This window comes from Equus caballus, chromosome 25, assembly GCF_041296265.1.
Source record: "Equus caballus isolate H_3958 breed thoroughbred chromosome 25, TB-T2T, whole genome shotgun sequence".
Lineage (NCBI taxonomy): Eukaryota > Metazoa > Chordata > Mammalia > Perissodactyla > Equidae > Equus > Equus caballus.
This window is the reverse complement of record NC_091708.1, coordinates 22,971,545-22,984,489: the sequence shown is the minus strand read 5'-3', so window position 1 is coordinate 22,984,489 and position 12,945 is coordinate 22,971,545. Positions and strand designations below refer to the sequence as shown.

General features: G+C 47.2%; 1 protein-coding gene across 11 annotated transcripts in view; it reads left to right on the top strand.

Moving 5' to 3' along the window:
- Window positions 1-12,945, top strand: part of PTPN3 (protein tyrosine phosphatase non-receptor type 3) — a 141,496-nt gene that overhangs the window by 72,525 nt on the left and 56,026 nt on the right. For 6 of the 11 annotated variants that reach the window (XR_002804127.2, XM_014735953.3, XM_070251281.1 and 3 more), the window contains exons 3-7: window positions 608-715; window positions 793-835; window positions 3,434-3,512; window positions 8,025-8,069; window positions 11,696-11,748. Coding sequence is in view for 5 of the 11 variants with exons in the window: in XM_014735953.3 (XP_014591439.3) it covers window positions 608-715; window positions 793-835; window positions 3,434-3,512; window positions 8,025-8,069; window positions 11,696-11,748 (328 nt within the window). In the remaining 6 variants the exon portion in view is untranslated. Of the gene's footprint in view, window positions 1-607; window positions 716-792; window positions 836-3,433; window positions 3,513-8,024; window positions 8,070-8,273; window positions 8,712-11,695; window positions 11,749-12,945 lie in introns of those variants that run through there. The other 5 variants (XM_070251278.1, XM_070251282.1, XR_011432557.1 and 2 more) reach the window with 3 other exon arrangements.

Here is a 12,945-nt window from a genome sequence, read left to right as displayed (position 1 = left end):
GATGCTCCACGCGTGGGTCATGGAGAGCTTACTGTAATTGGGATATCTGAGTTTCCCAACTGAGACAGCATCACTTGGGAATCTCAGCTAAGGGGAAGGAAGACATCTTAGGAAATTAAATTAAACTCCTGTTGTCTTAAATCCTTTATGTAGCTTTTCTTAGTCCTACTTTCCCTATGTACCGTATGGCTTCTTAACTTAAAATGTATTAAAGTTTTTTTTTTTTTCTTTTGAGGAAGATTAGCCCTGAGCTAACTACTGCCAGTCCTCCTCTTTTTTGCTGAGGAAGCCTGGCCCTGAGCTAACATCGTGCCCATCTTCCTCTACTTTAGATGTGGGACGCCTACCACAGCATGGCGGGCCAAGCGGTGCCATGTCCGCACCGATCCGAACCTGCAAACCCCGGGCCGCCGAGAAGGAGAAAGTGCAAACTTAACCGCTGCGCCACCGGGCCGGCCCTATTAAAGCATTTCTTATTGTAGGATACGTGTTTGCATAAAATCTCTCTGAATGTTTTAACTCCTTTTTGCCTACACTGAAGCCTTTCAACCACCAGTTCTTAATTCTAATTTAAAATTTTGCCCATTTGACTTCTTTTTTTCCCCAGAAACAAGATACCGGTCAAGTTCTTCTGGATATGGTATACAACCACCTGGGCGTGACCGAGAAGGAATATTTTGGTCTGCAGCACGGCGATGACTCGGTGGACTCTCCCGTGAGTAGCGGTCCCTTTAAGACATGCCGGACTCCTGCACAGTTTGGTTTTATATCTTATGTTTTCTTACCCAACAGAGATGGCTGGAATCGAGCAAACCCATCAGGAAGCAGTTAAAAGGTGGGTGTGACCTTCTCATTTCACTTGAACACTAGGTGTTAGTGTATGATGGCTGTTTCTGCCCTCCAATCTCCAGTGTGCCTGCAACAACTGCTGCCTGGGTTCCAGGTGGTCCAGGCAACAGGAGTGAGCCGACTTCTCCCTGTCTCACTTCTGAGCGAGCAGAGATGCTTCCAGATCAGCCCCTGAGGTCCCCACCAGCTGTGAGCAAGAAAGGGAAAGGCGAAAGCAGACAGCCAAGAGCCAGAGATCCCACTTTCTTTTCACCAGAGAAGGAAGATGGCTTTTCCTAGCCCGCTGTGAGAGCCAGGGTGGGAGAGAGCCAGACACACACCCCTCTAGGACTTTCCAACAGCAGTTCCGTTCACTGGAGTCCAAGGCTTAGGGAGGTAATGCCACAAATACAACATCCAGCTGCTCGGCCATGAGTGGGTCCCAGTGCTGTCGGTTAACTCCCAGTTAGGTGAACTTGCAAGTCATGCCTCACCCCACCCTCCACCCGATCTGTTGTCAGCCTGGTTTTCCGACCTCACACCCTCTGTTCCCCTCTATGCACCTTATGCTGCAGACAGACCTGGCTGACATGCCAGCCCGTCCACACTCCTCTGTGCCTTCCCTCAGCCTGTTCCCTCTGTTGGGAGTGCCTTCCCCTCCCGCTGCCCTGTATCTACATCTTACGCTTCTTCAAAGCTGCTCAGACCCGTCTCCTTCCCTACACCAGCTGTGACTCCCTCTCCCCTCCCTCACCTTTATCATTGTCTGCTTTGTGCCTCAGAACATTCTTCTTCATTTCGTAGTTATCTGCGTTTGTCCTTGGAAAACTGCAAGCTCCTTGAGAGGAGGGCCCTTGTCATATCCTCTCTGCATTCCTTACAGTGCCCCCTGCCCCAGGAGGTGGCCAGTGAATGGCTGAGGGGTGAAGGGCAGGTGGATGTGTGCACACACATGTGCCACATCCCCCACCCACCCCAGCACCCAGATGGGAAGGAGTGGAGACAAGCAGCCACCGCTCTGATCCTGCGGCTGCTGTCACGTGGAGCTAAGGCCTAAGGGGCCTTACCTCCCATGGCTTGTATCCTTAGCATTCAGAGGCACTGACAGGGAGCCACAGAGCCATTGTGCAGATAAATACCTGCCCTCATTTGGATTCACAGAGGAGTGAGTGCACACGGCCATGGATAAGGGTTGTCATTCATTCTCACTAATTCATTCATTCAGCAAACGTGTCCCAAGCTCAGACTTTGGCAAGGCATCGGGCTAAGCTCTGGGAATCTGGTCCAAACCATATTTGGACCCTGCCCTCAAGGAGCTCATAGCCAAGTGTGGAGACGTAGACGAGGGGAGAGACCATTCTAGGATAGTCCTGAGCACACGATAGGATGCTCTGGGTGCACAGAGGAAGACGAGAAAGGCGAGGAGGTATGCCTGAGACACATAATGACACGTTATGGGTGGGAGGGGAGCCAAGAGGGCATCCCAAGGCAGTGGGAAGACTTAGCTATCCCCTGATGTGCAGGTAGTCAGCCTGACCCAGAGTTACAGCGCCACCCACTGGTACTCAGGAGCCTGTGCAGAGGTACCTTTGAAGGTGCACACAACATTGAAGTTTTTGACACAAGACAGAGATAAAGACAGAAGGTACTAAAGAGAAGGGAGAATGGAGCCCAGAATGAACAAAGGTAAACGAGGACATCAGCCACAGGATCAGAGAGGGGACCAGTGGGGAGAAGGCTTGAGTTTTCAGAGAGCAAGAAAGTGCTGAGAGCATGTCGATGGGGCTGGTGGATATTTACTCAATGATGGAGAGGGGTTACATTGACATGAGGAAGAGCACAGGATCTTAGCAACATGCCTGTTGCCGTATCTAGCAAAAGAAATGGGCTCAATTTGTCCATACAAGTGAATTGACTCTTAGCATTGTTGCATAAAGCCATATTGGAGTATATTATTTGTATAATATTTGCTAGTATATTGATCACTTTTGGAATTCTCTTTGCATTAAAAGCATGAAATATTTTCCAGTATAAAAATGATTTTGAAATGTGGCATAGCAGAATCAAAAACCTCAATGCTATAATTCTGGTTTTGTCATCAGCTGTGTGACCTAAGTGTACTCACTCACATCTCTAAGCCTGTTGGCTTATCTGTAAAATGGTGCCATAAATAGCAGCCTAGCCTACTCATGGTCATGGCAGTGTTTAAATTCAAGAATGTACATGAAAATGTTTGAAGAATATAAAATCGCTATATGTGGGATATTATTTCTTTGTGAATTTTATATAATCTGATTTAAGAATTTTTTAGAATTCCTAATATAGATAGTGGAGTGCATTGTTTGAACGCAGCCCTAAGATAAACATGTAATAAGAAGTAGGTAATACCTCATTCTATGATGTTGCAAAAATATTTTACTACTTGTAGACTTGGAGATTTCTGAACAAACAGTTAACTTCTGCACTCTGTCTTAGAAATTAGTCCTTTTATTGATGGAAAATGCTGAGGTCTAGTGAAAAATGCATTACTTATGGGAGAGTAGCAGTTTACATACTTTGACTTTTTTAAAGGGAAAATTTAATTTGTTTTTGAAAAATGTTGTAGGAGGTTTCCCCTGTACCCTGCATTTTCGAGTAAGATTTTTTATACCTGATCCCAACACACTGCAGCAGGAACAAACCAGGTAATAACATCTTTTCAAGTTTTCTATTTAGTATATAAAAATGAGTAACCACTATAAAAATGTACTCGTTATTTGATCACTGTGGCCAAATGCTTCATTTGGGTATAACCGCACCAACAATTATGATCCAAGTAAAAATTGGGGGTACACACGTTGAAATTTTAATCAGCTAATTAGTTGTCCTCTTGACTCCTCCTCTCACCTCCTGACTTGGTGCAATTCCCAGCACGCTCCCACCCAGCCCCTCCCCCCTCCTCCACCGCCCGGGCCTTCCTGTCTGCAGAACACCTGTGCTCAGAGAACACAGTTGTTTTCTTCAACGCAGGTGGGAAGACCGAGTTTGTAACACGGTCACCTACAGATTAAATGGCTTGGTATCTCTGAAGGGCTAGAATTGAGGTTGTTGGCAATAACAAGAGGTCTCTGAACTAAGAATTCTCTATCAGATCCCCAGCTGGTCGGTGCTAGAAAGGAGAGCAAGCTGAGACAGCTTCTCACCTGGGTGAATCAGCAGGTGCAGGCCGCATGTGAACCAGATGAGGAGGAGGGGGCTGGGATAGGAGCTGTTACCCCCTGGGCCATGGCATGGCTCCTGGCCCTGGTTTTGTTCTGGCAGTGGGTTTTGCTCATCTGTGCCTCTCTTTCCCCTCCCTGATGGCAACGTTAAGCCCTTTTATTATTGATACATTTGTTTCTCTTAGGGAGGGAAACTCTTCCACCAGAAAAAAGCAGTGGCTGTTCAGGAACACTGAGTCCTATTCTGTGCTCACTGTGGCGGTGAGACCATCACCAAGGAGGCGACGTTCACTCACACATAGAGTGCTGCCAGTTTTTTCTTTTTTTAAAATGGTAATCACATGGTCACATTTTAACTCTAACATGTTTAAAGGCCAAATATTAGTCTACTGCTCTGCTCTGCCTTCTTTGTGCCCCTCATTTGTCTACAACAGCAGACATTGGAGGGTTGACCGTGTTTACCGTTGGCTGGATTTGAAGCCAATGTGAGAGACGCTGGCATGACTCATTGAGTAGCCCGGGGAGTCCGCGTGGTGCTTTGAGTTTTCCCCAGAACAGCTCTTAGGCCAGGGGACTAAGGGGTAATGTGGGCATGCTCCATCTAGCAGGTCAGTTCATAAGCCAAGGTTTCCCCAGGCCGTTACTGAATATCAAGTTCTGTTCAAAGGATGCTTTACAAATGTTCTGAAGGATTGTGTATATGTGTGTGTGTGTGTACACGTGTGTGCATGTGTGATGTTAACCAGTGGGTTTTTTAAATCACAAACCCATGGTAAAAATGTATTTTCCTTCATCACGCAGTACACATATATTTAAATTACTGAAGCAAACGTTTCATGAACAGAGCATTCTGAAGTTTTCCATTCTGTTCTGTTTGCTTTTAAAGTGCCAGTTGTGGCCACTGAATTGATTTTGCTACCAGCTGATGGGTTCCAACCCCAAGTGTCAACTGTGCTGCCTAGACTAGTGGTTATCACCCATCACCCTGGCTCCTCCCCGTGAGGCTGGGGCCACAGGTTGTGGCTCTCCAAAGAGAGAGCTTGAGGGAAGGGACTGTGGGCCTGGCCTAATCCAGAAGTCCCTCCCCGGTGTCCCTCTTGGTCATTGGACGTCTGCTTCCATACCCCATGGGAAGGAAGCTTGCTCACCTGGGAGCCGACAGAATCTTCCTCCTGAGCCTGCCTGTCATTTGAAGGACATTTGAGGAAACGTAGGGCATCAGGATAGGGAAAAACTGAGGCTGCCTTCAGATCTGCAAAGGGCTGCCATGGGAACGGGGGAACTAGATGTGCTTGGTGGTAGAATTATGGCCCGTGGGTGGAGGCTGCAGAGAGGCTGATGGGTGATAGACTAGTTTTTATTCTTACCTGAGTCCCAGATGAAATTCGGTTTGTCCGTGTCCTTCCTAAAATTCACTGGTTCAGATTTCTCTTAGTGCAGCAGAAGCCATGGCAGCAGCCACCCATAGAGCTGGTAGGTAGCCAGGACCGCCAGATCCTTTTCTTATGCTGGGCTGGGCTTCTGCCATTAATTCATGCCTTTTTAATTTTTTTTGACTTAGAGTTTTACCTGTGTTCCTAACACATAGTATCTTATTAAGCCCCAGCTCTGTAGCCTATCCAAAAGTAAGTCCCTTTTAAAGAAAATTTAGCTCTCAAGAGTCAAAGAAGGTGGTTAGAGACGGTGTTTGGTTTCTAAGGATCTAGGCAGGGTGGCATTCACTGCTTTTTCCTGAAGTTGAGGTCATGGATGGGTGTACATTCTAGGAGCAATCATTCCACTCTTTTTTTTTTTTTTGGTGAGGAAGATTGGTCCTGGGCTACCATCTGTTGCCAGTCTTCCTCTTTTTTTTTCTCCCCAAAGCCCCAGTACATAGTTGTATATCCTAGTTCTAAGCCATTCTAGTTCCTCTATGTGGGACGCTGCCACAGCGTGGCTTGATGAGTCGTGTGTAGGTCCACGCCCAGGATCCAAGCTGGTGAACCCCAGGCAACCAAAGTGGAGTGCGTGAAGTTAACCACTCAGCCACAGGGCTGGCCCCAGACCATTCCATTTCTGAAGTCAGGCATGCCAAGCATCTCTTCTAAGTGACTTTCCTTTCATCTAATTGTGAAATAAATGCCTCCCCGATTGTAAGCCTCCACAACTGCTGTTTCTGATAAATGTAGATCCTTCTGAACAGAATTTCATTCCCCGGCAGTCTCAAAATTAGGCTCCTTCAAGATTCCTAAGAGGTCTCCTAAGTTTGGGTCTCGTCCCACTTTTCCCATCTCTTTGTGTGTGATGTCATGGGGTTGACTCAAACCTTGCTGAATATATGACAAGGTAGCACTTGACAAATGATGACCTCCAAGTTTGTGGTCACTTTTACCTCCCTAGGAAGATGCCCTGTGATTAGCTGGGTTCGTGAGAAAGCCCAGGTTAACCACTGGGTAATCTATAATTCTTGCCCTTCTCTTCTTTCTCTCGGTAGCATTAGAGGAGGAGTGAACACTTAATTCTGGTTGAATGTCAGCTTGGATAAACATTGAAAGAACCAATTATGTTCTCCTAGGTGGAAAAGATGGGGATTCCAATATGAAATGAGCATGAATCAGCAAATGTATGCTATACCGTCTCTCTGTGCTGGTGCTCAACACATTAAGAGTAGTTGATGATTAATTATAGTCAAAGTAATAATATCAGAGTTAGGAAATTGATCCTAAGCTTTTTATTCGTTAGATGCATAAGAAACTTTTAGCATAGTCAGATTTTTTTCGTAGCATGAGTGTCCAGGTTGAAATAAGACAGCCTGAACGTCAGTTTCCTCAGCTGTTAAAAAAAAAAAAAAATGGAGGTTGTGGTACCTACCTCATCGAGTTATTAGGAGGCTGAAATGGGGTGATAAGTTATGAAGTACCACGTACACAGCTCGAAACTGTGCAAATAGGTTGTAATGCCACATGAAGCATTCCCGTCTTAAAACACCGGCACTCTGACCTTTAAACGTACAGATTTGAAGGAATAACGAGACGGACTTGTTTAAATTGCCAAAATTATCTCACGCCTGCCCCTGAACACTTCTGCTGTGTCTGTATTATATTTCAAGAAGTTTCCCTTTTGTCATCTTGGCCAGAAACTGGAATGTCTATCCCATTTGAATCCAGGCTTTCATAAAAAGTGGGAGCTAGCGGCCAAGTGTCACATGTGTGCCGCATCCCTAAATATAAAGCTCCCCAGGGCCCTTCCTGGCCTGCCTGGCACTGTTGATGCCTTCTCTTCCCCGCTGTCTGGATCAAGGGGTGGATTCACAGGATGAGGGGCCTGTGACCACTTACCGAGCTCCGCCTATGAGCCAGGTCCCAGGTTTTGAAGGGACGTTGCTGGTAGCTCACAGACAAGTGCAGGATTCAGCTTGGAGGTTCTGGCAGCCTGTGATTGACTGACATTTATGCTAACTCTGCTTGAGCACCCACAGTTCCTGGGACACAGGAAAAAACCCAGCTGGGTCTTTGCGCCCCAGCCAAGGCAGTGTCTTCACAGACCCTCCTCTCAGCAACTTCGTGCAGAGGGAACGTGGGTGTGCAAATGCTGTGTTCAGAACAGTGGCCCCTCTGTGCGGGGGCTGCCTCGGCGGAACGCCCGTGGGTCCTGGTGCTCTCAGAAGTCCCTGGTTTGACTGGGAAGGTCCAGGCTGAGGGCAGGGTGCTCACTGGCAGCGGTACCAGCATTGTTGGCAGGCTCTTCCGCCCCGTCCATCCCTGCACAGTCCCTAGGACAGCATGTGCTGGCCCGAGGCTGGCTGGAAATTGCCCCCGCCATTCCAGACTTTCGCAGCCACATAAGCCATTGTTACTGAAGGGGCAGTGTGCAAAATAGCACCTGATACTTTAGACGAAAATATGTTTTTATGTATTTTGTTTTTCAAATGTACAGGTCTTGTCCTTGACTCATCAAATTTATTTTTGTTTATTCCAATTTGAGTATTATAAATTAATGAAAACAATTGTTTCATAGGCATTTGTATTTCTTACAACTGAAGATGGATATTTGTGAAGGAAGGTAATGAGAATTTTGCGTTCTTCTTTTCCTGTCAGTTGCCAGACTACTAAAATTCCTTGTTTTAATCTAATGAACGTGCATTTCTGGTAACAATATGAAATGTAAACAAAGAATGGATGTTGAAAGCGGCATCCTCTGTGACACTGTGCTCTGGACATCTGTTTTTAGCTTGGTCTTGATTTAGAGAAGCGAAAGATTGATAAACTTCATTTCATGTTGTTTCAATTTTATTATAAAAGGTACAGCTATCTTTCCGGTAAAGACCTGAGAAATTTTAAAGGGAAGGAGAGACCAAGAATGTAAAAGAGGCTTCATTCAGAAAGGCAGGTCAGGCCTAATTTAGGTCCCCTTCCGAGCCCCTCAGGACCTATAGATGATTCATTGTCTCCCTGGGGAACTTTTTTGTTCAGACTTGAGCATCTGCCCACGATGCAGCACTTCTTGTGTGTCAGGACCATCTCAGGAGCTGGAGGGTATCTGAGAAGAGCCCTGGAAGGGAGAAGACATTCCAAGCCAGGGGTGCCTGAACTACTTCCTCCAAATCCTGAGTTTTTCTTGACTCACCGGAGAAACGGCAGCAGAAATGGTGGGAACAGCCACATCTTACTCCCATTCTCCTCAGCCCGTCTTTCCTCCTGTCAGGTTAGTTCCCCTGAGAAGGGTCTTCAGGAGCCTCCGCTGAGTTTCCAGGAGGGGGCTTACAGGCTTGTGGGGGCGATGAGACAGGAGCCCATGAAGCAATTGGGACCAATCTGGGCAGGGGAGACGACAGGTGTCCTAAGGTTTTAAGAAAAGGAGACACCGTTGTGGGCTAGAACAGTCTGTGTGGACTGCTGTAATGAGCCAGCATTGGGGTTGGTAGAGAAGTGAGGCGTTGCATCTCCCTGGGCAGTGAGAAGGCACCCCACCCCCCCAGTCCCAGTGAGAAGCCACACTTTGGCAACTTAGAGGAGAATAGAGAGGGGGCTCTTCACGTCAAGCCTAGACGTGCGTCTCATATCCAGCAGGCAGAGGAGAGCTGTTGGAGGTTCTAAGCAGGAGGGATTTGGCGAGAGCAGCGTCTACAAAGATAGTGTCGGTGGATGGAAGGCAGGCTGGCGGAGGCTGAGGGGCTCCAGTCCGGATGGAAGGGAAGGCGCAACCCTTGGGGAAGCTGTTGCTGACGTCCAGGCCGGAGATTTAGGGGCAAGGCAGTGAAGATGGCGGGGAGAGGGAGGAGAAGCAGTTAGAAATAAGAGACGCAATGAGGAAAGGATGACCAGAACCTGTTGACTGTTGACTGGTCATAGAATTAGAGAGTGTTTGCCGTTGAGCTCATCTTCCTACTCAAGGGAGGAAGGAATCCTTTCTCTTGCACAGCTGGACAGGCCTTGGGCCTCCGCTGGAGCATACCCAGTGATGGGGAGCTCACTCTTCCGTGGGGCAGCCTTCTTACATCTCAGGGCGACTCTGGGGTGAAATGACCCCTCCCCCCCTGGGGTCCAGGCTGCCCTCTGCAGCATAGAAACTTGTTTCTCTCTTCTACACACCGGCTTGTTTTTCCCACAAATATTTTGCGAGCACCTGTTATGAGACAGGCTGTACTGTGCGGGTCAAATAAGGTGAGGCCCTGCTCCTCAGGAGCTTCCAGCCTAGCTCTCTAAGGATTGGAGATTGGTCGTCTTCCTTTTTTCTTCTCCAGGCAGAGTACTCCTTGTTGGTTTTGTGTGAATCAGTAGACATCTATTGAGGGCCACAAATTTCCCGGCTTGGATCCCTGGCATCCTTGTCAGGCCTGCAGGCGGATCTCACCACCCCTCTGAGGAGAGGGCCACCCCTCCAAATGCTCCTCGGATGGCTGTCGGGGTGACTTTGACCCATCGTAGCTGTGGGTCTCTTGATGGACTCGGTGGATCCAGTGAGCATTTCTCCTGGGCGTTGAAGCATGCCCTGACTCGTCTGAACTGTCCGTGGGAGGCAGTGCCCAAGGCATTATCTCCTTCCTGCTGAGACAGGTGATCCTAGCCAGCAGAGGGAGACCCTAACACCTGGACACCAAGAAAGGGGTCTGTCTAAGAGCACATAGCCCATTAGTGGCCAAGTTGAGAGTGGAATGCAGACTTTCAGCCTTCCTTAGTTTGTATTTATACTAGTCTTTGGAAATACTTTTCTTTCTGACTTATTCATAGGTCTGTTTCTTCCATCTAGACAACCCCCTTAGCCCCTCTCCTAACTTGTTGCCCAGCTCCCATTCATCTGCTCTTTCTGTCGCAAGGGCACTGGCTTAGATTTCACTGAAGCTTGTCTTGGAGAGTGAATGGCTGATGTCTGCTCTCACCATGGACTCTCTGGGTCTCCAGATGAATGCATAGATGGTGAATACCCCTGGACGTGTCTCCAGACTTGGAGAGAACTGAGGGGTCTCAGGACTCAGATAGTCCTAGCAGGAATACATAGCTATTTGAGGCGAGTTGGGGCCCCTCAGATAGGCTGCCTTCATACGCAGCTGCAGGGACAGCACACAGCACAGCGAACAGGAAGGGGAACCCCTAGTGGGCCAACCAAATTAGTCAGAGAGATGGGGGTGACTCACATCTTGGGAACTTCGTGGGCTGCCATGGAAACTGCATGTCTTCTCCACTTCCCACGGGGCTGCTGGGAAGAATGCTTTTAAAATCGATGTCTCCCCGCCCTGCAAGCCCTCACTCCTGCCGCTGCTCTTCAGCCCTCTCCCAGTGCATCCCCACACCGCACCAGTGATCCCTGCTCCAGGTCTGCTGGCCGAGCTCCTGGGCAGACCATGGAATCCCAAGTGGCACGGAGAAAAGGGAGCAAGCAGAGAATATGAAATAGGACTAAGACAGAGATGGAGTCACGGGCAGAAGTAGGGTGTTGGGAAGGGCAGTGAGCTTGAGAAGAAAGAAGAGCAAGTCTAACCTCTCAAGTCGGTGGATTTCTAGTGGATGGCAGGAAAACTGAGAGGTGGACAGGCCATTCCCATAGATCAGAAGCTTCAGGAGGATAGATAGATTTAAGAATCTAAAGTAATTTTAACTAAGTAACTTAAAACTCATGGGAGGTTTCTTTTTTTTTTTTTTACTCTCCAAAGCCACAGTATATAGTTGTATATCATAGTTGTAAGCTCACAGGAGTTTTAAAATTCAAAACCCTTGTCCATTTTCCCCTTCTCTGAGGATGTCACCCTTCTAGTAAGTGGTAATCAAGAGCCTTGGACTCAGTAGAACTCAGGCATTTAGCAAGCCCTATGAAAAGTCTCAGGTCTTTATTAGAAAGATACGAAGGCTGCCCATGGATCTAAGAGCACAGATTTCTCGCTTTTCCTCTTAGTGATATGAGCCTGACTTTTCTTGGCCAGCCAAAACCCTGGCCAACATTAGACAGTCATGGTATTTGTATTAATGTATATTATTTTAAACATGAAAAGGTTTTCTTTCAATTTTTAAAAATCTTTAGTGTTACACTTGCCTTTACTATTCGAGATTGAGTTGGGTCATAAAATAGTCTTTATGATTGATGATGTTGAATGGTTAATCTAAGAAAGAAAAGACAGCTGTTTCCCTGATTGATGAGTGTTTCAGGCTGCTGTTGGTTCTTGTGCCTTTCCTAATATGTGTTTCTCCTGACAGGTTAACCTGCCCTCTTAACTCAGCAGTGGTCCTAGCCTCCTACGCAGTACAATGTAAGTCACAAAGGGAGCGTTTCATGGATGGGCGGATTGTTCTGACTGGCAGATTGAGAAAGTCACTGGCCTCTCCTGTTTGACTGAGTCCCTTTCCCTCCCCCCGGAATCCTGTTGGGCAAGCATCATCTCTGGTTGTTTGGATAGTCCCAGCTTCACCCTGATAGACATCCTCCTTCAGCTCAGGCATGTTAGATTAAGGAAGGTGGTGAAGGGGAAAAGAGTGGATGAGTGGTGGTGTGGGGTTTTCTCCATGGGGAGCCCATAAAACAGAAGACACCCATTGCACACTACATCTTCCAGAAGCATCGCACACGTGTTGAATGTGGTCTCCGTAACAAAGCCCAGTGGAGCAAACATTTCTACCAGTCACCTGTTACAGATATGGAAACCAAGACCCAGCTAGTCTAAGGAATTGACTGGAGGTCACCTCCACTACTCTGAAACACTGCTGGGACCTTAGGAATTTATTTTTAGAGTTTCCATAGAGCGAATGGGTTATATGTTGGTGTATAGCAGCACTATCCAGTAGAAATATGAACCACAGATGTAATTTTAAATTTCCTAGTAGCCATATTGAAAAATTTAAATGAAATAGTTGAGATTAGTTTTAATATATTTTATTTAACCCAGTATAGCCAAAATAATATTTTAATATGTAATCATTGTAAAAAATTAATGACATAGCTTGGTCTTTTTTTCATACTAAGTTTTTGAAAACCAGTCCAGATTTACACTTACAGCACATCTCAATTTGGACTAGCCACATTTCAGGTGCTCAGTAGCCGCATGTGACTAGTGGCTGCCATGTTGGTTAGAAAGTCCAGGTAGAATTTTCCATCGAGGCCTGTTTAAGCTGGAGTAAGAGTCCGCTCATTCAGTCAGCAAACTTTATTGAGCATATGTCCCACATGAGGCCCTTTGGGAGAAGCTGGGTGTGCGCAATGAATAGGTGCATAGCTGGGCGGAAGGGGAAGAACCACTTTGTAGTTCCTTAGCTGGGTGGTGCCAGTACAGTACATCGGCACAGAACTCGCATGGAGCTGCGGGGTAGCTCAAGACTTCAGAAGGCCCCTCTCCCTTCTCATAAGTGTCACATCATCCTGGCCTGTTATCCTCATAGCTGACTGTGTGGTACAGGGTTAAGAGAGCAGGATGGTCAGGTCTCAGAGCAGGTGCTCGCTGAACTACTCACCA